Source organism: Anomalospiza imberbis, chromosome 14 (assembly GCF_031753505.1).
Source record: "Anomalospiza imberbis isolate Cuckoo-Finch-1a 21T00152 chromosome 14, ASM3175350v1, whole genome shotgun sequence".
NCBI lineage: Eukaryota > Metazoa > Chordata > Aves > Passeriformes > Viduidae > Anomalospiza > Anomalospiza imberbis.
Genome location: NC_089694.1, coordinates 17,053,310 through 17,078,567, shown reverse-complemented (window position 1 = coordinate 17,078,567; position 25,258 = coordinate 17,053,310). Strand labels below are relative to the sequence as shown.

At 47.2% G+C, this 25,258-nt stretch overlaps 1 protein-coding gene across 1 annotated transcript in view; it reads left to right on the top strand.

The window, feature by feature from the left end:
• NEXMIF (neurite extension and migration factor) overlaps nucleotides 1–24,622 on the top strand; it is a 167,066-nt gene extending 142,444 nt beyond the window's left edge. The window contains 4 exon segments of the mRNA XM_068205190.1: nucleotides 13,022–13,146; nucleotides 16,787–21,056; nucleotides 21,776–21,920; nucleotides 21,923–24,622. Coding sequence (XP_068061291.1) covers nucleotides 13,071–13,146; nucleotides 16,787–21,056; nucleotides 21,776–21,920; nucleotides 21,923–21,970 — 4,539 coding nt within the window. The 5' untranslated portion in view covers nucleotides 13,022–13,070 and the 3' untranslated portion in view covers nucleotides 21,971–24,622.
• The last annotated feature ends 636 nt before the right edge of the window (nucleotides 24,623–25,258 follow it).

Here is a 25,258-nt window from a genome sequence, read left to right as displayed (position 1 = left end):
CGAGCAGCCATCTGGAATCTGGAATCAGGGAAAAACTGGGGAGGCTGCAGCATTCCAGGCAGGCAAGATGATGGCTCCAGAGCGGGCAGCCTCAGCTCAGCATTCCCTGGCTGATCTCAGTTTTGTGTCTCAGCACTGATGTTATTTTAATACAGTTCTATGGCTGGAGTTGCTGTGATTAGCAGAGCAATTTGCAGCGCGTTCTTCAAAATTGCCAATCAATTTGAGCCCAAAATAGATCGAAGCTGCTGCCCAAAAAAGCCCTGAATGGTTTTTAAAGTCTGAGCAGGATTTGAGGTGCCTCTGTGACGTGCAGGATCCCCAAGCTCCTGCATCGCACCCCTTCTCATTGCAGAGTGGAGAACAAGACTGTTGAGGCTAAAAGGGAAGGAGGTGGTGTAGGGATTTTGGTAAATCCCTTGGAGGTGGTTGTGTCTCCTTGTGCTGCCACAGGATGCCCTTACCACCTTCTTTTACCCAGCAGCAGGGCTGGGTTAGAAGGTTTAGAGATAAGGTTTAGAAGAGGAGCGACTTTCTCCTCTTTTAGATGATAACTGTGCACCCTGGTCATCCACTAGCACTGACTTTGAGGGCAGAATTTGCTGGATTTTGGCCACCTCGGGCCAACAGCAGTGGCAGCAGCTGCTGGAGCACCACAGGGTACAGATGGCACCGTGCAGCCACATCCATGGCACTCTTCCTCCCTGATGGTGTTTCTACTGCCAAGCCAGAGCCCGTGGGCTCCATTTTCCTTTGCATTTCCCCTCTCCTTGCTGTTTGCAGGGGTCTGGGAGGAATATCAGCCAGTGTTCTGTTAGGGGGATGGAGATGTTGGGTTGGGGAGCTCTGGGTGCCCGTCCATCACATCCATCTTTCCCTTGGAAACTGAGGTGTGCTGCCCCTTGGGCAAACTTGTAGCCAAGACCCGCACAAGGTGGTCACCCCTTAAACCTTGGCATGTGTTTGAGGGTCAGGGTGGGTGACAGAGGGGACATGAGCAAAGCCCACCCAAGGAAGGAACCTCGAGGTGCATCCTCTGTGTTATCTGGTCTTGGTTTTCCAGAGGAATTGGTAGAAAATTACGAATTCATCCTTCAGCTGGAATTTATTAATCTGTTTTCAGTTGGGTTTTGACTTTGTTGAGATCTTACTCTTTACAGTGGGAGGCTGAGAAGTATAGCTAGAAATAAGATGGGATTTGAAGTGATTTAAAATGTTTTTTAGCTTTGCTGAAGAGAAGTTGGGTTTTTTGTTTGGTTTTACTTTTTCTTAGCAGTTCCATCATTGCTCTCAATTTACCTGGGGTACTTTGGAACTGACAATGAAGTGTCCTTGAGAGGCTGGGAACACATTGCTGCTGAGTCCTGAGAAAATTTTTAAAAAGCCAGATTGTTTACTTTGAGGAAAAATGACAAAACCCTTATTTTGTGCAAAGCAAAGCCCCTCAGCAGGGCTTGGCATGAGGAGGAGACAAAGAGAGGCCTGGAGCCTCCAGCCAAGCTGAAGTTTCCCTCCCCTCACATCGTCCCTCGCCTTGCGAGTGCAGATTTGGATCCGAGTTTTTTATTTTTACTGAAGAATTGATTTCATGGCTGCCCTAAGTGAGCAGAGCTGTGATGCATTAACTGATGTCAGGCAGGGGATGTTTACCTATTTATCTTGGCTGCGGCAGCGCCTGTAGTATTTTCTTCCTCTGTTCTCCAAGACTCATTAAACGTTACTAACACCAGTGAAGTCCTAATGAAACAATTGCATCCTCATGGCTTGATATGCAAAGTAACACCTCCAGCAAAGGCTGATAAATGCCTGTCTCTATGATTTTTTCTTCCCACGACATTCACATGGAGAGGAAATGTATTGACTTTCTCTGCTCTGGAGCCAGCTTGGGAGAGCTGGGGGTGCTCACCTGGAGAGGAGAAGGCTCCAGGGAGAGCTCAGAGCCCCTGCCAGGGCCTCAAGGGGGAACAGGAGAGCTGGAGAGGGACTGGGGACAAGGGATGGAGGGACAGGACACAGGGAATGGCTCCCACTGCCACAGGGCAGGGATGGATGGGATATTGGGAAGGAATCCTTCCCGGTGAGGGTGGTGAGGCCCTGGCACAGGGTGCCCAGAGCAGCTGGGGCTGCCCCTGGATCCCTGGCAGTGCCCAAGGCCAGGCTGGACAGGGTTTGGAGCAGCCTGGGACAGTGGAAGGTGTCTCTGCCCATGGCAGGGGCTGGGATGAGCTGATCCTTTATGATCCTTTCCAACCCAAACTATGCCTTGATTTGTGCTCCCCTGTGCCATGCCTGATGCTGCAGGTGGGATGTTGGGGCAGATCCCTGGCAGCCTCAGGTTTTTCTGTGTCCTCTCCCAGCTCAGGGCTTCATCCCTCTTGGCTTGGGCTTGGGCTGCTGCATGTGTGCCTCCCTGTGCCCCGCGAGGCCGTGCCAGGAGCCGTCGGATCCTCCGAGAGCCGCGGTGTTAACGCCGGGGGAGTCCCGGCCTGGCTGATTGGTGTAGCAGGGTTTGAATTCTGCACTGAATATGACTAATAATCCATGACCTGGCTGTGATTATAGATGAAAGAAAGCTGATGAAGAGACCCTGCAGTGGCACAGAAAGGAATTAGCCATTGTCTAAAGCCGGGGCAGTACCGGAGCATTTGGATTTCACATCTGAGATGCACGGGTGAATAATTCAGCACTTGAAAAAATGCTTCAGCCTCAGTGTGACATCTCCACATCTTCTTTCAGTGATATCCAAGACTTTAACTAAACATTGCTTCCCAGGGAGCTGGGGCAGCTGTCCAGATACTTTTCCTCTTAAATATCAGCATTCCAGATTGTTACCTGGATACAGATGGAGATTTGGACTGATATCTTAGGAGGTGCAATCTCTCTTAATGCGGGATTTTGCCTTCAGAAATCGCCTCCCAAAATCTTTCCAAGTAATGTGAAGAGATGTGGCTTTAGATGTAATTGTTGTTTCCATCTAATTGTGTGATCTGCTAAGGCCTGTGGAGTGGGGATGGGGTTGTTTGGCGTGGGCAATTTTGAATAAATGAAACAGTTCTCAAAGGGAAAATGTTGGTGGATTTCTTACATGTGAATAGGAAAGTGGAGGAAAAGTAGGCTGTGTATAAAACAGCCTTGGAAAATGGCTTGATGTTTTCTACAGGGGCCCTGTAACCCTAAAACTAAATCCAGTGCTATTAAATCTCTACATTTGAGTGGAAAGGAAGAACCACCCAGGAATGTAAGTGTTAAAGTGTTCTTACAACCTCAGCTCTGCTTCCTCCAGCGTATACATTAGTATAAGTCTTTAAATAAATGATCACATATTATTCCTCAAATAATTCATCCATTTTCTGAATTATTAGCTAAAAATGGATGGTATCTTATAATTGTCATCAATTCCAACTCCTTATTGGGCCTAATAAGTTCTTTTCTCGGTGTGATAAGTGTTTTGATCATTTCCTTTTCCTACCTCCCTTGATTCCCTTTATAGTCAGAAGCATTCACTCCTTGGGATGCACATCACGGGATGAGACTGGGAAGCTGCTTTACCTGTAAAATCTGTGGTCCAGCTGTGTCAGCTGTAGGAAACTACTCAGGAAAATAAACCCGAGTCAGTAGGTGCTGCATGTTTTCCCTAAGTGTGGCTCACTTTTAGGCTCACCTTACCAGGCAGAGCCACTGCACCGAGGTGGTCTCAGGGCAAAATGATGTATTTGAGAGTTGCTACCTGCTTGTGTAATTAAAAGTTTTAAAAGCAAAACCAAATGAGCAGAAGTAACCCCAGCTTTGTGCTCCAGAGCTGAAAGCACAGGCATTCCTTTCCAAGCACAAGGAATATGCAGGAGTTGCATGAAGTTGGAAGTTTAAAAAGGAAATCATATGGAAGGGCCCATCTGCTATCAATGCAATCATTTATATGTACATGGAAAGGAAAAATCCTTATGAAACTTGGGAGTTGTTCAGGAATATTCAAAGGATCTGGCTAGAAACTTGGATATAATGTCTAAGGGGATTTTGTCTTCCACATCCCTGCGGAACATCATCCTTTTTTGGGGGCATTTCTCACTGTTGCCTCTTTTCTGGCAATCTTTAGTTTCTTGAAGCTGATGGCCTGGGATTTAGCACATGGCATGGCCCTGCTCATGGGAACAAGATGAGCTTTGAAGTCCCTTCCAACCCAAACAATTCTGGGATTCTGGAATTCCATGTCCTGTAGTAAGGGAACAGCAGCTCCCTGAACCAGTTCTTTGTGTAAAACATGGGAGGAATGAGCCCTTCCTCCCTTGCTCCATCTTAATTCCTTCCTGTGCCTAAGCCAAGCACTCCGTTGTTTGGTTGCCTATCTGTGCTTTTATGAAAATTATGTGTACTTTGGAAATGAACACTTTTTATCCAGAGTCCACGTTGGCTAATTGCTAATAAGAGACAAACGAGATTTGTTAGAATTTCTTTTTCTCCTATCAAATTTCTAATTTGAAGATATTAGCAAAGAGAAATGTTTACCCCACTAGGGTTACTGCAAATATCCTGATGAGCTTTCGCATCCTCCTCCGGCACCAGCCTAATTACCCTCCTTAGTCCAAACTTTAATATATTACAAATTCATACAGAAAAAAAAATCCTCTTTTCCTCCTTCTTTTTTTAAACCTGGTGTTCTTTTTTTAACAGGGAAAATAAGAGAACATTTCTCATAGGGAAAGAGGCAATGGCAAAATTTAGGAATGAGACTTTTCTTTAGCATAGCCCTGTGAAATCCAACTCTTTGTGCTGTTTTGGCTCTGCATTAATCCATATCTCTAAACAATATTTTACACACCCTTCTTCAGCTGAGTTATTTTGTAATACCCAGTGTGGGAGGGACTCTGAAACATCCCCTTTCTTCATCAGCTTCTGTAATCTTAATGCACTTGACCTTGGCCTCTCCTGTTTCCTGATGAGGTTCACAGGAAGAGTTTGCTAAGCTTTTCAGACACTGGTTTGTCAATGGATCCATAAATACAGCAGCAGAAAGAGAATCTGGGTAATAATTTCATTTCAATGAAGCAATTCTGCCCATCAAGAAGTCTTCATCCCAAACTATTCTTTATTGGGTTTTGTTATTTTAGAGCAGACTGATGTATAATTAGCTTTGGAGAGTCCTCGTGGTTTTGTGAGGTTAATACCCCACGAGCCTGCTGAATTTTCAACCTTTGCAGATTTATGAGAGTTGGAGTTTTCAATCATTCCACTCTAATTTTCTCGGAAATCCAGGCCCTTAACATTTCTGATTTTACTTAACTTCATATCCAGAGATGAAGTGAAAATTACATGTTTGGAATACAGTTGTTTTTAAGGGGGAAAGGCAAAAAGCAACATCATGGACTGTTTTTGGCCATCGTTGCTACTTAAAGGGAGCTTTGAAAGAAGATGGAGAGAGGCTTTCCAGACAGGCAGACAGGACAAGGAGAGATTAAACTGCCAGAGGGGAGATTCAGATTAGGAATGCAGAGGAAATCCTTCCCTGTGAGGGTGGGCAGGCCCTGGCACAGGGTGCCCAGAGCAGCTGGGGCTGCCCCTGGATCCCTGGCAGTGCCCAAGGCCAGGCTGGACACTGGGGCTGGGAGCAGCCTGGGACAGTGGAAGGTGTCCCTGCCATGGCAGGGGGTGGGATGGGCTTTAAGGTCCTTTCCAAACCAAGCCATTCTGTGATTCTGTTAATTAGAAATGTTTTTACTCTTGGCCATCACAGCTAAACCAAAGTTTGTGTTCTTACTCATTTTCAGGAGATGAAAATCTCCCCCTCACTTGCCAGTGCTCTTCAAAACTATGCAGCTGCTGACACTAATTATTGCTTCATTTCCTTCCACTTCTGTAAAATATGAGAGGATGACCAAAAAAAACCCCAGTAACTCTTCTTAATCATCCTCCCTTGCTTTTGGTAGGCAGGAATTCTCTTTATGCTTCTTGTCCTCAAAACGGGGTGCACTCATTGAAACCCTCATGAGGTCCACCTGGGCTCCTGCATTTCCTCACCCTCATTATTCCCAGCAGAATATTTACCTGGCCCCATGTGCAAGTTCATCCCACATTTGATAAAAAGGGATATTTAATTCTTCCTGCCTTGAATCATCAAGGTTTCCTCAGGTTCTTGATCACTGTGTGTGGGGACGTGGAGTGGAGCCTTGCTCATCTGAGGACACAACCTTTGTTTGTGGCCCTGGACCATCCTTTTCCCTTCCATTTCCTCAGTCTCTCTGTTCTTCATTTCCCCACGAGCTTCCCCTGCTCTCCACTGATTCTTCCCTGACTCTTCCCTTTCTTGCTTTGCATTTTGGAGCTCTCCTCTCTGGGGTTTGGCAGCCCTGCCTTCCCTAACCCAGGACAGTATTATGCTGAAACCCTCCACATTTCAGACGTTCCCTCATGCGTTTCAGCTCCTCCAGGATTTTAATTGCCACCTTTTTCCCTTTGTGATACGCTGCTGCTCTTGATGTCTGAGAATACATTTACAGAGAAAGCTCCTTTGGTATTTAACGTGTGCTTTGTCAGGAAGGCTGTAATTTTGTTCACTTCCTTCCTTTTGCCTTTAAGTTGTTTGTGACAGGTCTTGAAACACTCACACCTTATGTCCTCCCAGAGTAAGGTCAGAAACTGTCATTTATTTGAGAGCTGGCTTTAAATAGCCTGTTCTTAATATCATATCTGAGGGTCTGCCGGAGTTGGGGCTTGGGCTCTGCAGTAATTGTTGCATCTGCTTTCAGCTGAGGAAAAGTGGAGGCTTGCTATGAATATTAACAACTCATCCATCCTTTACACCTTCTGGGAACACACCAGTTCTGAAATTGTTTCCTCTTTTAATGGTTTTTGTGTTCTCCATTTTCTCTGCTACCTCCTTTTTCTTTCATCAACTTTATTCCCCCGCCCAGATTTATTCCTAATTGGAGGCTTTTATCTGTATTTATACCTGAACCTATTCTCAGCTAACAGTGGCTCTATCAGGCCTTACCTTCTTGTAGGGTTTTAAATGTCTCACTGCTGGGATTGACCCACAAAACCCTTCTTTGTTTCCTATTTCTCCTTCACTTGGACTTTTCTCCAGTGCGCTCGCCGTCATTGATAGGAAAAGCCCAGGGAACTGCTGGGAGATGCAATTTCCTTGTGAGATTTTTCTGGGAAAATAGCTTTGAAACCAGAGCCCTCAAGTCCAACATCCCTTTGGTGGACTGGATCAACACTTGGTGGTGGGCAGAGGGGAGGATGGGTCCACACTGTACCTTTCCTTAGGAGCTTCACCTTTCTGACCCTGTCAGATCTGGAAACCTCAGGTACTCTGCATTTTTTCCTTATTTCAGCAAAAATCAGAGACCCTTGGCCTAGGTAGAAATGTAGATTCATGGAAATAGAGCTTTACTCAGAGAGGTGCTGTTAGTATTAAAATACTAACATTACTAATAAAATGTTAGTATTAAAATAAAATAAAACTTTAATGTTATAATGCTAACATTACTAATACCCTCAGTTGCTAGCAAGTGAAAACTTTGAGCACTTCATCCCCCAGTTATGAAATTATAGTGAAAAAACAAGGATCAAATGGCATCCCTGGAATAAAAAGGATCAGGGAATTTCAGAATCTGGTAGGAAAAGAGCACTGCATTCAGGGCAGTGAATGACCAGCCTGGCATTGCTGTGGTTTCTGGTGCTGCCTCACCACAATTTCTCCACGGGAAGTTCTGTCCTGTGTCCTGCAGTGGGACTAAAGAGGAGAAAAAAAGGGGGAAAGAAAACAAGAAAAAACCAACCAAGCAGCAAACCACCTGGCTTTTGTCCTCCCCAGAGCTCCAGCTGCCCGTGTCAGCACAGGAGGGGAGGTGTGTGATGTCCTTGTTGCTGAGAGGAGCTGGGTGCTCAGGGATGGAGCCTGGAGGGGAGACACAGGTGGCTCAGCATTTTGGGGAGAGCCTGGGTCCTCTTCCCAGCCAATTCCTGGCCCTGAACTCTGCTCTGAGCTTCTGCAGCAGTCGCTGAGGTCCTGCACGGGCAGGACACGTGGTTAGGAGGAGCATGGTGTGTTCAGCACCCCCCATGCACAGGGAGAGCTGAATCCTCTCCTACTATTACTCCACTGACTGTAAATATCTTGGAGACATTTACATGGTATTTCTTTTTAAGTATATAATGTTTTCATTCAAAAGTATCACAATTCTTAAAAGACCTGTCAGAGGCTCTGACATGTAATTAATTTCTCTAAAGCTCTTTTTTTTGAAAGATACAACTGCATATATAGAACACCTGCACTTATTCACAATTCTGCGGGAAAAAAAGGTACAGCTTCTTCTTCTTCTTCGCTTTCTTCCCCCCACTTCTCCATAAAAAGATTCCCCTTCACTTTGGATACTCCCTCTCCATCTCCCTTCATGAGCTACAGCACTCAGGATGTGGAAGCTGTGTGTAAATAGGACCTGGCATGTTGAGATTTTCTGGGTGTGTGACTTTTTGTTTATTCAGCTTGAAGGGGAAACACTCTTGCAACTTTAATTCCAGAGCAGCCACCACCAGCTCAGAACCTTTTCCATCGTATAGAATTCCCACGTGTGCAGCTGGGCTTTCAGTCATGGGCTCATGGGCTGTTTCTTATTTTCACCTGGTAGATTTTTTTTCCCTCCTCTGCCTGGGCAGAGTATTGAGCTCTATGGTGTAATGGTGGTACCCAGGAAATATGGATGAGGTGATGTTCAACCAGCAGGGGGTAAATATTTGTATTTATAGATTATATAGAGATATAGATACATAGATTTAAGTGGCCAAGCACTGGATTCTGTGGCAATCATGACCAAGTTGTTTGCTTTATCCCCTCCAAGTGCATCCAGGGCATCACTGTGACCATCCCTGGTTCTGCTGGGAAATCCCATGAGCCAAATCACTGCTGCTTCCCAAGGAAGAGTCTGCAGGGAGTCCTGGGATGGGGGGGAAAACCTCTCCAGCAGGTCCCTTGGCACAATTCCTCCTTGGGTTGGCATCTGGGGATCTGTGGAGCTGGAGAGGCTGAAGGGGATGTCATCTCCCCATGGCACCTCTGACAGAGTGAAGTGATGGACCTGTGCACTTTGCAAACACCCATTCAGAAAAGCTGCAGCAGAAAATGGGCATTTTCTGGCTGACAAAGAAGCAAAACAACTTGTTGCTCTCTTTGTAGAGGGCAGCCATTGAGCAGATGCATATTTTTGCTTGTTTAAAAGGGTGGCATTTTCCCTTTTGTCTTTGTAAAATCAGTGTTAACAGGAACATGCTTAAATCCTAAAGTTTGGAAGGGCTTAAGTGAGCAGCAGGTCCATCATTTATGTCACTGGAGGTGAGTGAGGGAACATGTCCAGGATTTTTAGCTTTGCAATTTGGGTGTTTCCTTCTCTGTTCAAGGGTTCCTTCCAACCCCAATCCTTCTGAGATTCTCTGATTCTAGGAATTTCTAGAACAAGAAATAATCTGGTTTTACTCCCAAGGAACCAGTGAAGGGACATTCTACCAGGACCTTGCTCTGTGTTGGGAGCAGAGGGAGCTGGTGGAGCCTCAGCTGGGACATCATTTTCCAACCACATTTGCCTCCACTCCAGCAGCACCAACACCCATAAAACCTCTTGAGTGTCTCAGGAGTTTTTTTAAAAGAGAACAAAAGTGTCTTTTGGGTTTCTTGGCCCCCTGGGCTGAAGGACCTGCTCGAAGGCAGCAGGAGGTTTGTGGCAGAGGGTCCATTGTGGTGCTGTGTTTGTGTTCTCCCAGACGTGTGCACGTGGGCTGGTCACTAACAGGTTTTGTATGGCCCTGTTAGCACTAGAAAGAAGAAAATTGACCGGAATTGTGAGGAATGGGGAATTTCCTCAGGTGTGATGCTGAGGGTTTTTAGAAGTACTTGCAGTCTTTTACCTGACCTGAGCCATAGGGCTGAAAGGGGTTTCTCCAGGTCAATGAGCCCTGTGCATTGCTACCACAGCTCTGCATCCTGGCCTTCTGCCCATTAATTTGTCCATCTTGTGCTTAAAACTAGTTGGATTATTGTTTAGCTCCACTGCTTGCTTCCCATTGCTTCTTCCCCTCCATCTCCTTGCTAGCCAGTGACTCTCTGTGGTGCCAGCTGTGATCTTAGCAGGCCGATGCCCTGAAGTCCATGGTGCAATCAGCAAAAGTGCTTCTGAATTCTTCCCTGTGACTGAACGTGCTGTGCCTGTCCTTGAAGCACAGCCAGCCCTGCTGTGCTCCTGTTCTCCTCCTCCTCCAAAGGCTGCAGTTCATCTGACCCCACATCTTTGCCCGTCGCCTTCCTCCCGCCATCCTCTTCCTCCATCCACTCTGGCTCATGTCAAGTTCATAAACTTGGAGCTGGTGCCTGACTTTCTTCCTGCCAGCTCTTCATAGTATCGTGACCCCAGCAGTGCCTTTCTTCAGTGGCCTGACACCATCTGAAATCTGTATTCTCTCCCTTTTATACCTCAGTCTGCAGATGATTCTTGTGTTCTCCTGCTCTCCAGCTACCCAGTGTATTCTCTGCACACTGCCCTCATCCCCTAGACCTCTCCTGCTTTCTTTTTCTTGCCTGGGACCCAGCTGTTCTTCTCCTCTTTGTTATCCCCAGCCTTCTGTTCCTTCCTGTTCTGCATCACGTCTGTCCCCTTTGTCAGCTTTTCTTTCCCAGTTGCTGCTGTTTCTCCCTGTCCCTTTTGGGGTCTCACCTTTCCTGGTCACACTGGTCCTGAAGGTCCCCTTGTTTGGCAGGTCTCAGCAAACTTGGGTTGTCTGCCCCATTTGTACTTCATCTCTGTCTGACCCTGTGGGAAGATGGCCTGTCTGGACCCCTCTCAGTTCCTCCCAGCTGGTTTCAGCTCTGCTCTCTGGGTCACTGGAGACGAGGAGAAGGCTTGTCCCCGAGCACATCCCCTGTGTTGTTGCATTTCATTGTCTTCATTGTCTTCTCCAGCCTTTGGATCTCATCCACCAGGAACATCCCTGGTGTGCTTCCCTCCCCCTTGTGCAAACACATCCCAAAAACTCATCGTACTACGAGATTAAAGGTCTGTAAACTCTCCCTTTGTGCCTGTTTGCTTGGCTGCCTGCATGCTCATGGCTTGCCACCCTGCCTGTTCCCCGCTCTCTCCATGAAGGTTGGCCCTTGAGTGTCCATCAAAATCAAGGAAAGATGGACTCCTTCCTCATGGATGGGGCTTGGAGCAGCCTGGGACAGTGGAAGGTGTCCCTGCCCATGGCAGGGGGTGGCACTGGATGGGCTTTGATGTCCCTTCCCACCCAAGCCATTCTGTGACACCTCAGCCCCCTCCCCAGCAGCCACACTGGCCCATGGGTGGAGCCAGTGGTGGTTCTCTGGTCTCCTGAGACCCCTCTGGTTCTCCCGAGGCTGAAAATATTTTATTAATATTTTCATTAATAGATATTCTAAAAACTTAATTTATTAATACTTCTGTTAATTAAGGCACATTTAACAGGCAGGAGATATTATCAAGGAGACACGAAGCTGTAGCCTGTCAGTGGCAGATGCAGAGCACCTTCCACACTCAGACATTAATCTTCTTCATGGAAAAATAACTCTGATCTCTGCTCTGGCTTTTGGAGTCTCTCCTGCTCCAGCATGTCAGCAATGAGAAAGGGCACAGAGGGAGCTCAGGCTGTGGGGAGGGTGCTGGCAGGAGAGGGGTCTTACCACAGCAAACAGGCTGGCGTTGGAGAGCTTTGAGATGGGGATTTGCATCAAAGGAAAACTCTCGGGGTTAGTTAAATATTCCTCTAAATATGCAAAGGAATGGAGTTACTGATGCTTGTTATTCTTATCTTCCTCTCGGTGTCACAACATCTTTAAGTTGGGTGAAGGTTTCACTTACTAAGGCGGTTGTAAAGATTTCACGTTAATTAAGAGGACTCCACTGCAAATCTGAATATGAATGAAGTTTGGCTGCTGAACCCCAGGGCAATGAGTGCTGTGGGAACAGCAGACACTGACAAATGTTGATGTGAAAAATAAAAAGCCAAACAAAAAAACCCCAAACCCAGAAAAACACCTAAACCAATGCTGCAGTCTAGTACCAGTTCTGTGAGAGGAAAAAAAATGAGTTTGAGTTGCCAGAAGGGCATAAAATAGATTTTGACTTGAATTTTCAGTCAAAGAGGTGAAATTCTGTCAATCAGGAGCACGGATGAGGGTTCTCCAGTGCCACCCATGCCCAGGTTTCAGCCACATCACTCTCTTGCTCCGTAGGCAGGTGGTCGCTTTGAAGGGTGGGGGAACCTCAGTGGAGGAATGAGAAGATCTGGGCTGGATCCTCATCTCGGGTTCTTTGCTCTGGTGAAGTCCCACCAAGCCCAGTCAGCCTGGACTTCTCCTCACTCCCCGGAGCTGGAGCTTCACCCAGTGGTGACAGTGGGGGCACTTGTAGGGATATGGGGAATGAGGCTTCCAAAGGATGGAGCTCTCGTGGTGAACAGTGAGACTGGAGATGCTTTCCACAACAAACTGCTTCTTGGGGAAGTTTTTCATACCTGCCAGTGCTTGGAAGGGCAGTGGCTGACAGCGAGGGTGAGCAGCTGTCACTCCACATCTGTGGTTTTTTTCCAGCTCCATCGTAGAGTTGCTGTTGATGAACTGGGATGAATCCTCTCCTTCATCTCTCCACTGATCCATCTGGAGATGGATGGGCTTTCCTGGCTGGACATGACTAATGTGCCTTTGCACAGCAATTTTGGGTGATGAGGAGGGTCCTGCAGAGGTGCTGAGCACCTCTCCAGCTCCCAGAGCAGGACTTTGGGGAAGGAAATGCTGATACACAACATTTTCACCTTGCTGAAAGTACATGGGACTTGGCTTTTGGAGTGGAAAAGTGACAAGCTGAGAGCCTAAAAAAATTGGATTTGTCCTCTTAAGGAGGATGCAGGCAGCGTGTGAGGCTGTGTGGGGGTGTTTTATTGTTGTTATTTTTTATTCACGGTTCCTTGAGCTGATCCTGGGGATTGCACTGACTGTGGTTGTGTTTCTGGAAATGTGCAGGTTGGCCAGATGCAGTGGGGCATGGAGTGAACAGAAAGAGGTTAAATTGATGGATGACCAACAAGAGCAGGATTGTGCCTCAGAAGACCAAGAAACTATCCTGATTAATGGGGTGAAAGAAAATGGTAAGGAACTTAATTATGGTACATGAGGGAGCAGCGACAACTTGGATGCCAACTTATTTTCCTAATTCCTTTTGTGCATTTAATATTAGCAGTTTGTGGGGATCTGCAGTGTGGAGCAGGGGAGTAAATGGGTGTTTTCTGCACAGGAATCATTCCAGCCATAAATCTACACCTTTTTAGGCCTTAACAAGAACTGCTTTTACCTGTGAATTGGCATGGCTGGAAATGTTTTTGTGCACATGCCGTTTGAATTAGAGATTTTAGTTTGATTTCTTGGGGGAAAAAAGTCATCCAGGACTTTGTAGCCCCTGTATCTGTTAGGAATCTTTCCCTCTCTGAGCATTATGATCCCATTAGCCAATATTAGCAAAATTTGGCTGAAGGATACTTAGTCCCTACAAACTGGGGGAAAATTAGAGATTGGGTAGGAGAAAGAAACCAGGATTAGTGGGAGGGGAAGGCTGGATTTGTGAGCTTGTTCTTGCCTGTGTCCCATCACCCAGCACATGGCATTCCCTATCCCGTAATCCCTTTTCTGCACAGACAGGTAGTGTTCATGGGAGCCACCAACAGGGGTGGGGAAGGATCAGCCCCTTGCAGCAGCCTCCCAGAATGCCCAACTTTGTATCTATTTCATCGATTCTATATTTGCTTTCAGAATAACTAATTAGGAGTAACAGTGCTCAGCTGTCTGAAACCCTGATTGAAATAAATAAGCCTCTGAGCATTTTCTGAGGCCGTTTGGACTGTAATCACTGGCCACTTCAAATGCAGAAGGGAGGCAGAGCCTGATGTGTTTTATGCTTAATTTCATGGCTTTTTACATTTTGTATTGGCCCATAAATCTTGAAATAGATAGATATATTTTATTTATATATAAATTTGATCCTGTTAGATGTCAAGGACTTGGTCCTCTAACATATGTTCAGATCTTTCTGTCAGCTCTAAACAAGGTGGTAGAGACAAATGTTCTTGTTCTTTGCCAAAACCTTGGAGCAACTCCGGCCATGTGGGTACCCATGAGGACCCCAGAGCTCGTGCTGGTGGCAGGTGAGGCACATGCTCACACTTGCCCCTGGGATGTAATGTGGGAGGTGTCTGTCCCTGTCAGCCCATCTCCTTCCTGACTGCACAGGGTAAAGCTGCAGCTGCTGGAGTTGCAGAGGGATTTTGTAGCCACGGTCCCTTTGTCTGATCCAGTGGACAACAAAGTCAGTGCTGCCCTGATCAGCAAGAAGGAGATTTTTAGAACCTCATAGCACTTCCATGGAATTCAATTTAACAGGGCTTAAAAAGTGCTTTAATCAGACGTAACACTGTAGAGTGCTTTAGGTTAGAACAGACCTTAAAACTCATCCAGTGCCACCCCCTGCCATGGCAGGGACACCATGCACTATCCCAGGTTGTTCCAAGCTCCATCCAACCTTGGACGCTTCCAGAGATCCAGGAGCAGCCACAGCTTCTCTGGGCACCCTGTGCCAGGGCCTCCCCACCCCCAGAGCTAAGAATTCCTTCCCCACATCCCATCCCAACCTCCCCTCTGTCAGTTTAAACTTTCAGTTTGAACACTGCTGTGTGGGAGTTGCTGCTGAATCCAAGGCCAGGAGCCAGCACGAAGCTCTGGAGCTGCCACCTCCCCTTGCCCATGTGCGGATGGGTGGATGCTGAGGGAAACCGGGGAAAGTGGTTTTGTTCTCCAGCATTTTCTGTGTGAACTGTATTCCCTTGAAGCATCACTTGAACACAGGCCTGATTTTAGGCTGATACGGAGCCCCAGAACATCAGGTTTTGGCATTTGTATTTCACAAGAGTTAAGTTCACTCACACAAGTATAAACCTAAAGAAACGCCCAGAGACGGTTTAGTTTATATAATAGCAGCTTTGCCTATTGAATGCAGCTTTTGAGATTGAATTTCAGCTTTCTGCCTCCCCCTTCCTTGAGTCTTACAGCATTCACAGACATTCTTCTTTTATCCTCAAATTTTCCATGCTTCCTGTCAGCTCCAAGCTGATTTTTATTTTATTTTACTTCTGAAGTGGAACTGCACTGGTTAATTTGTTTTGGTGCTTAAGGAAAAAGATACCACCTCTTCATTTCTGATCTGAAGACTGGTGGGAGAGACTCAAAAATCAGCTCTTTTATTTATTTCCTTTTTTTAACCGTTTTCAAACAAGCCAGCCTGGCCTTTCCCAAGACGTTCATGTTGAAGATGATGACAGGCATTGCATTGCACTTCTGGTTGGAGTTAGGGAGTCTTTGGGAGAAGGTTTAAAGTCCTGGGAGTGCTGCAAGGCTCCAGCTGCAGTGTGTGCTTTGTTCAGACTTCGCTGATGGCTCCATCCCTAAGGCCCCAGTAGCATAAAACTTATGGGAGTGAAATTAGGGGGGTTTTGACCTCCTGCTTGGCACAGGCAGGCACCCTGCTCCTTCCATGGCATCCTGTTCCTTTCCATCCTCCCCACCTGGCGGGGGGTTTCCACGGTGCTGGTGGTACCTCTGCCAGGACCAACCTTCCCTCCCCAGGCTGACAAGGATGCAGGAGATTCACTTTCCTCTCAGTTTGGAATAAGAGCACTTATGGAGTGTTGCAGCAGCCAAATAAATCCCTTTGCATGCCCCATTTAATGCCACATCCTGGTGCTGCAGTTGTGTTTTAAAGTACTTGTCCCTCCTTGGAAAGCTTTGGCTCTCGCCCCTCTGCCTTCAGCGGAGCCACCAAAAAGGAAAGACCTGAGCCATGACAAAAGCACCAGGCTCCAAATTGGCAGAGCTCTCTGGCTGGGATGAATGCACTCATTGGAATATATTTTTTTAGTACAGAGATATCAGAGCGTGTTCATGGATGAAAAGACATCGTATTTAAATTTCAAGGGTCATACCGTCCGTTGAGCCAGGAGTCAGATAAAAGTACGTTCATAACTTTATTCTGCCATAAAAGAAGTGCAATGAGGTAAAGCTAAAAAAAATCCTTAGGTTAAAAAATCCTTACATGACTAAAAAGGCATTTTTAGCGATTAGGGAAGAATGGCAAACCCCACAATAATTCTAACAATAATTGCTTTAAACTCTGTGTTATCTTCTGCCTTCCCTTGGCATGGACAGTGACAAAAAGACCGCTGGGTTTTTAAAATCAGCCATCACTCCCTGAGCAGTAAAGCAGCTCAGGTGTGTGCAAGCTCAGACCCCCTGCAGGGGGGGTGCTTTGTTTCTTTAAGAATCTCACTTTCCTGTTAATTTTTTCAATGTTAATGAGAACATTTTTATTAGGCTTGTTTTGTTTTTTTAATAACATTGTGAGGTTTGAGAGGCAGTTTCCAGGTAACCGTATGGATATGAGGAGGGAAGAGCGGATGCGTTGCGTGTTTTAAACGCACTCTTGTACCTCTTCCAGCTGGCTGCAGGGAGCAGCCTGTTTACCTCTGCCTTCCACGCACATCACCACATTAACTGGATCCAGGAGGGAAGGATTGCTGGGAAGGGCTTCCCAAAGGAGCACTTGGGAAACGTCACTGGGGGAAGGGGAGAGGGGTGGCGAGCCTGAGACCTACAAGGGTGGTAACCTTTGTAACCCTGTCTCTTTCTGTACCTCCAAGGGTGGTAACCCCTCTCTCTTTTTCTCCCTTCCCTCCATCCCCGCAGAGTCGCACGCCCTGGACGGCGATGAGAGGCCCTGCAGCGCCGCCGAGGCAGCGGCGCCGTTCCCGGCGCTGAGCGCGGCTCCCAAGGAGGGCCCCGCGTGCCACCGCGCCCCGACGGCCAAGAAGCCCTGCCTGCTGAGCCCCCAGTCGCCGCTGCGCCTCACGGATGTCCCCGAGCACGCCTCGGACGACTCCTCCGCCCACGCCATCTCCCTCACGTCCTGCGTGACCAAGGGCATGAGCTCCTGGTCGCTGCCGGGCGACTGCGAGAAGGCTCCTTTCACCATGATGGAGCCCGGGGGGATGTCGGCGCTGACGGGAGACTGCCTGATGCAGCCGAGCCGGACCTGTCTGGGCTGCTTTATTGAATCCAAGGACGGCATTGATGCGGAGCCGGGAATAAGCTTGAAAGTGGGGGATATAAATAGGGATTATGACACCTGTTCGGTCTCTGATATAGGGATTCACTGCATGAGCACAGGAGAAACCATGAGATATGGGGATCAACTGCTTTCAGACCAGCTTTTAAGCTTCCCTATGCATAAATCGAGGGCAGCGGACAAAAGAGATGCAGAGAAATCTGACAGTGATTCAGAGGACCCCACTCAGAAAAATTATTACGAGGGATTACTATTAGACAAATGCAATGGTGAGGAACCTTTACTAACAAATCCCAACCAGGAATGGGGCTATTTTGAATCTTTCATTAGTGAAAGTAAAATTGAGCTGCTTGACCTCTGCTCCAAAAATGAGCTTTCTGTAAATCTGTTTTCTGAGGAAGACGTGGACAATTACATGTTCGATGATGACGATTCCACCTTGGGAAGTGATGTCTGCTCCCTAAAGATTAGATATGAATCTTTCCAGGACAATGTGCGGGAGAAGACCACCACCCTACAAGAGGACGCCCAGTTCAACTTCTTCCCCAGTGTGTTCAGCAACTGCACCAAAAGGGACAGCAGGAGCACCCTGAAAAGGGGGCCCAGCGGTGCCACCGACCCTTCTCAATTCAAATCTGAAGAAGGCATCATCTGGGGGGAGGAGGAGGAGGATGGTGAGGAAGAGGACGGTGAGGAGGAGGAGAAAGCTGCCTTAAATAAATCTTGCAACAGCACAGAGATGGTGCAGTACGTGGGCTCCAAGAGGAGCCACTTCTTGGACTCTGTGAATTCCACAGAGGACTCCGGGGAGTTCAGCGATGACAGCACTTGCACGGAGTCCTCCTACGACGTGCTGCGGGACATCAAGGACTGCAGCCGGTACCTGGCCCGGGACCACTCCGGCTCCTTCATCCAGCAGAACTACGGGTTGCGGGCGAAGAGGAAAGTGCGATACAGCGACGACTACCTGTACGATGTGGACTCCATTGAGAACGAGAAGATCCTGGACAAGAAGGAGTGGCTCCCAGATGGGCCCAAGGAGGAGGACGACGACGAGTGGTGCCCCAAGAAACGGCGAAAAGTCTCTCGCAAGGAGCCCCCCGTGATCATCAAGTACATCATCATTAACAGGTTTAAAGGGGAGAAGCATATGCTGGTGAAGCTCAGCAAAGTGGATGCCAACGAGACAACTGTTACTCTGAACGAGGAGCTGCTCAGCAAATACAAGAAGCTGGCCCCACTGAAGGGCTTCTGGCAGGAGAGGCAGCAGAGCCGGCTGGATTTGCTCAGATCGTCTCTCTACCACAAGCAGAATTTCTATCTTAACGGCTCAGATGCTTCGTTCCTCCCTCACCCACGGAAGCGAAAATGCAAGCTAGCAAACAGGCACCGGATTCAAAGAATTAAAGCCATCGAGCAATCAGTGAACAAGCTGGGCTCTTGCTCCTCTGATCACAAGCAGCCTTGCAGCAGTAAGGAGGACGTGGGCCTGAAAGGGCTGCCGGCATTAGCCATTGCCACCCCCAGCTGTGCCAATGGATTACACGTCCACGACATCGCGGGCATCGCCGTGAAATGCAAACCGCAGGAGCGGGAGCACAAGGGGACGGAGCGGAAAGTGCTCCGCAGAATCAAATTCAAAAGTGAAGCCAGGTTGAAGTGCAAGAAGATTAAAGCTGCCACCAGTACGACAGAGGACTCCCCAGCACTGGAAAACCAGGAATCCGCAGCGCGTCTGAAGGATGAAAACAGTCCCTGTGCTTCAGACAGCTCCCATCTCCCAGAGTGCCACGAGGATAAGGTTGCTAAAAATTCTCCTTTCCTACCATCCACCTCCTCTTCAGACAAGCCTCTGCCATCTGCTAATATCACCACCAATGTACCCCTGATCCCCGGAGGGTATCTGCAGACGTTGTTAGATGCTTCAGATCTGTCGAGCAACACCGGTATCCCGTACTTCACCCAGCACGCCTCTGAGCAGCAGCAGCACCCGCTCCCCAGCATCGTCCCGCCGGAAAAGCCCTTCCCGTCCCTGCAGCCGGCACAGAGCTGCGTGCTCTCCCCGCCCTCCGAGTCAGAGCTGCAGCAGTCGCCCGGCCACTTGGAGATGGAGCAGGGCAGCTTCGGCAGCATGTGGCCGGCCAGCAAGGGCAGCGAGCGCCAGGACTTCCCCGGGGACATGCCGGAGGCGGCCGGAATGCCGAGCGAGTTTGCCCCGGGCACGGACGGCCTCCCCGCCTCTGGATACACTCAAGTCAATCTGAATAGCGGCAAATTGCTATACCAAAAAAATTACATGCCGGATAGCCAACAAGTGCAGTCTGATGATTCTTATCAGTCATGTCATTTCAATAATGGAGAGGGGCGCTTTCATTTCCAACGAGGTACACTCAGTACGGATGATGGCAGGCTCATTAGTTTTGATTCAGTGGGTTCATTGTCAGTTAGTTCTAGCAATTACAGTTCTTTAAGTTTAAAATCTTGTGAAAAGGATGGCGAGGATGATATTAATGATGATTTCTTGGCCCACTGCAGTCCCAAGCTAGTGATCCAGCAGAGCATAGATGAAATCACCCCTTTGAAGGAGTCCACGGACCTTTTAGACATTTCCAACTTCACGCCTGATAGGTTCCGCCAGTCGTCGCTTTCAGAGATGTCCCCTCCAGACACTCCCAACCTGTCCCCACAGATAGCTGGCTCCGATGCCAAGCCTCTGGGCACCCTGAAGGGCTTTCAGGAGAGCCCCCAGGCCTCCCTCAACAGTTCTGAGAAGGTCAAGTGGAACTGTGGGGTCCTGCAGACCGAAGAGCAGACAGATAATGGGTTTGCTTTAAATAATCACCAGTTCCAGTTCCATATGTTCAACGATGAAGATTCTGTCAGCCTTCTCGAAAAGAGTCCATGCTTGTCAACATTTAATGAGCCATCTGGTCAAATTAGCACCAATAGCAAAGTGTCAAAATCGAAGAGGAAAAGTTCATCCAGCAAAAATGTGGGTACAAACCAAAGCTCTTCCCAGAAAGCCACCCGGAAAAAATCACCCAAAACCAACAAAGGAACCGATAAGCCGCAAGGGAAAAACTCCAGGCAGGCTCCCAAATCCACCAGGAAAGGGAAAAATGCAGCAGGAGTCAACGGCGAGAAGGCTCCAGCTGTTGGTGGCAGGGCAGTCACTCAGCTGGGCACCATGGCCACGGCCACCAAGGTCATGGCCGAGGGCACTCAGCACTGTGGCCCGGCAGGGGTGAAGCTGGGCAAGCACAACGGGCTCTCTGGAGAGTGGGCACTGGGAAAAGAGGGGGGCACGGGCTGGTCGGAAGCCAGCCTGGGCAACGCCACCAGCCTCCTGGACGACGACCAGAGGGAGTTCGAGGAACCTTCCAACATCCTGTCCAACATTGCGTCGGGAATGGCCGATGTCCAGAGGTTTATGATGGCCTCCATTGAGCCCTTGTGGGGGCCTGTCGGCCACAACAGCGTTCCAGACATATTCCGGTCACCGGAGTCCAACAGCCTGAAACTGAAAACTCTTAAAATTTTGGCAGGGACGTCCCAAGAGTCGAAGAAGAAGGCGACCGGTGGCTCGCCAGTGGCAGCAAAGAACCACAAGTCAAACAACAAGGGCTCAAGCAAAAACAGCAAAGCTGTGACCTGCGACCCCGGTCGCCCCAACTGCTCCACTGGGTTCACCACGGACATTCACGCTCCCTTTTTTGATAAAAACTATAGTAACCTGAGCACTTTAGGCAATAATGGACCTACCCATAAAAAACTCTACCGTCATAAATCCAGTTCGAAATCACTGAGGGATGAGAACTGTAAAATCAAGCGGACGGACCGCGAACAGCCCCACAAGGACCCACCCGTGACAGCTGCTTTTGAGAAACTGAGGTAATGCTGCACCAAACTGGCTGGAATGCCCCTAACCTCCCTCCCACCTGCTAGGCCTGCTGTTCCTCAGTTTTTCCTTCCTGAAAGCAAAAGTTTGCATGAAAAAAAAAAAGAAAAAAGACATTCCCCTTTTACAGTTTTGGTTGGTTTTGGTTTTGGGGTTGGTTTCTTTTTTTGTTTGTTTGGGTTTTTTAATTATTATTTTTAAATGCATGAAACTACTTATGACTTGCAAGCTACCTAAAAGAATGACCAATTTTCTGGCTTGGCTGGGGTTAAAAAAACTAACAAGGCTACTCTTTTCTGCTGTTTGGCTTCTTCAGTTTTTAATTACTTATTTATTGGGGGAAAAACAAAAACAAAAACTAAAAAAAAAAAAAATTACACGCTCTTTTTAATGATTTTGACGAGGAAAGACTTTTTTTTTTTTTTGGAACATTTTGTAAAAAATAACCACAAAAAAAAAAAAAAAAGAAGTTCTGCATCCAAAAGCCAAGATCTCAAAGGCTCTTTACTTTGCAAATGAGAACTCGTTCCTAATTGAGCTTCACGTGGCAATTTTTGAGTGCTTTCTGGCCCCCTCTGCTGTTGTGTCTCCTAACCTGCATCATCTAAAGCTGCATCTTCTCTACCCGCCCGCCTTTAGCGCGTTCGCTCCGTCGTGGTGACTCCAGACGAGCTAACTTAGATGGCATCAAATGTTTGATTTTTTCCTGCAGGGAATCAGACTCCATTCTTCTTAAAGCAGAAACAGCATTTTTGGGTTTTCCTGTATTTGAAGAAGAGACTCCCTTTTCTAGAAGGACTGTTGATGTTTGGTTCTTTTCTTACCATTTTTTTTTCCAGCTGTTTTTTCTTTTTTTTCCCCCATCGGTTCCTTTTCAAAATCTGCCTTGTGGTCTGTTGAAATGTAAGTGCTGAAATGAAGAGTTTGAAATTGTGGGAATTTTATTATTTGAAAGCAAACCTAATCTGGTATTCTCTGTGAAAGACTGTTTTAAAAGTCATACTGTTGTACAGTAGTTTATGCACTATTACCCACAACAACAAAAAATTGTGCCAAACTATGAACAAGTGACTGTATTGTATATATTTTTACTTCTCTATCAACATTGGGTTGTGAGTGTTTTCTGCAGCTATGCCTTTTGGTTTTACTAGAAACATTCCAGTTGTTAAGTACTAACCACCCCCCTTCGAAAGCACCTGTAACTCACGATGAAAAACGATATTGTTCACTGATACAACTTACCAAAACTTTTATGGACATGACTAGAAGTGTGCCAAATTTACTTACCTCATTTCATGGATTCACCCTGTGGTTTAAAGCTCATAAAGGGAAGGAAAAAAAAAAAAAAAAGGAAACAAAAAGGGGGAAAAAAAAAAGAAAAAAAGGAACTTTGAAACCGATGCTGGGAAATGGTAATGTCCTCTCTTTGAAACCACGAGCAGAAAAACTTAATGGTGAAATGTTGAGTTTCATTATAGGAGAGAGTTGCAATGGTGGAGGAGTTCAGAAAACCACTGACGGTAAGTTTGCCAGGAACTCAAGTGTCTGCATCTAGAGACTACAGAACAGCTGCTTTTCAAGTGTCTGTTTTCTTAAAGCAAAACCTGTAGCTGAAGATCATTTGAAATGCAAAGTTACATTGCTAATTCTTTGTATCTCAGTTTTATATATTTTATAAGAACCTGGGATAAATTCTGAAATAGGTATAAAAACAGAACTAATACATTTCATACATTGAGTGCTATTTACTTTTCCTTTGAATAGTTTCTTAAACATTTTTGATGCAGAGCCTGTCAGAAGTGCTCTCCCATCGTAGCTTTGGTGTTTCCTCCATGTCTAACCTTGCAATGCCATTATAGTTTGAACTTTCAAAAGCAGAGTCATAAATTTAAAATACAACTCTGAACTTTTTCTTTGATTCAGTTCGTGCAACAAATACAACCAATGGAGTTATTTGTGATCTCACCGATCAGGGCCGGATCATGACTGGACTTTATTAAGACAGCGTTAAGTATTGAATGCTAAATGTATTCTCAAAAGGCCTTATTTGTAACCCTCCTCACCACACCCTCGCCCTCCACGAGAATAACGAGCCCAACAAAGATCTATTTTCCTTGTGCAACTGAGAGCCTGTGCGTTTTGCTGCTGATTTCTCATGAAAAACCTTGATATGCAAGAGCCCTGGGAGCAACTGGGAGCAGAGGGATGTGAGGCTTGGACACCTTATGCAATAGCAGGCAGTGAGGAAGAGGAGCCTTTCTAGCAGTGGACAGATCCCGTTGCTGATACGGCCACAGGCATAGATGTGGTGTCACACAGAGGGCAGGACTGGGCTCAGGTTTCCTCCCAAGTCAGTTTTTTTTCCACCTACACGCCAGGCAAAACAGCAGAATTGGTTTACGTTAATTTAGCAGAAAAGCAGAGCGATCACTTAAAATCAAAGTGGAGATGTAGAGTGCTAGTTTAGAATTGTGTTTTCAGCTCTTACAGATCTTGGGGTGCAGCTTAACTTGGCTCTGCGATCCCAGAGAGAACAGCTCGGTAGTTGCATTGTGTTTTATTTAACAGATGAAAGGGCAAACTCTGAAAAAAAAATAGTAATTATAAAAAACATCCTGTAAGTTCATTTTTTCATTGAATAAATGCTGGCGTTGCCTGGAGTGAGTTGCTCTGGATGAGAGTGGTGCCTGGTGCCCCATGGCATGCAGCATCCCATCCCAGCTCTGGCTCCAGGAGGGAGATCCAGAAGATGCTCAGGATTCACTCTGGAGACAAGAGCTGTGGTAGGTCTCTTTCCCTGGACTCTGGGCTGGCCTGCAGCCACCACGCTCTCCCCGCTTCCCCAGCAGCTCTCTTTTCCATTCACAGGCTCATCAGATACTACAAGCTCCAACCACTGCTGTGGTGTTGGCATATCCCAGTTTTTCAGCATTCTCCCCACATACTGCAGGAAGGTCTGGCAGCTCCCTTCTTTTGGATGTTCTGGCTGCTGCTCTTACAGAGACAGGTCAGGCCCAGGGCTGGGATGTGGCACAGACCTTCGTTCTGACCCAGAACCATCAGTTGAAAGCACATTTCATCTGGCCTGCACTGTGCTCCTTATGCTTAATGTTATGAATATGGGACTCATAATAAAACCCCTTGTACTGGACAGGATAGCAATACTTACTGCATTTGAGGAATGTGCAATAGGGCATGAAGATCAGGCATGAAACATATCGACTGTTTTATCCATGAATACCCAGCTGGGTGTTTCAGAATGGTGTTAATCACAAATTCCAGCTGCATTGTTGCTCTCCTTCAGTCCTTCTACCATTCCAGTTGCTGACAGCTTTGGTGGTCATCCCATGTCCTCCAAAAATCTCTGCTGGGGAGATGTTAAAGAGCCTTGGTCCCTCACGGTGTGGCACTGACCCTTCCCTGTGTCTGAAAAGGTCATCGCTCTGCTGCTTGACCCCAAAATTCAGAAATTGCCTTGAGCCAACCATTTGCCCTCCTCCCTTTTGATCTTTATCGAGCATTTGGGAGGGAAGGGACTTTTGAAGGCCACCTAGTCCAACTCCGCTGCAAAAAGCAGGGACCTCTTCTACTAGACCAGGTTGCTCACAGCCCTGTCTGATGTGACCTTGAATGTTTCCAGGGAGGGGACAGCCACCACCTCTCTGGGCAACCTGAACCAGCGTTTTACTACCCTCATAAAGAATTTCTTTCTCAAGTCCTTGTCGGCAGGGCTGCTCTAAATCCCTTCATTCCCCAGCCTGTGGATCCCAGGGATTGCCTCATCCCAGGTGCAGCAGATCACATTTGGCCTGGTTGAACCTTATGAGGTTCTGCTGGGCCCACTTCTTGAGCTTGTCACTCTCCCTCAGGCATGTTAACCTCACCACTCAGTTTGGTGTCATCTGCAGACCTGCTGAGGGGACTTGATCCCAGTGTCTACATCATTGGTGAAGATACTCCACATTACTGGTCCCAGTACAGAGCCCTGAGGGACAGCACTCACCACTGATGTCCTCCTGGACAGTGAGCTGTTGACCACTGCCCTCTGGATGTGACCGTCCAACCAGTTCCTCACCTGCTGAACACTTCATCCTTCCAATCTGTTTCTCTGCAGTTTAGAAAGGTGTTGTGGGGGACTGTGTCAAAGGCTTTACAGAAGTCCAGACAAATGACACCTGGAGTCCTTCTCTTGTCC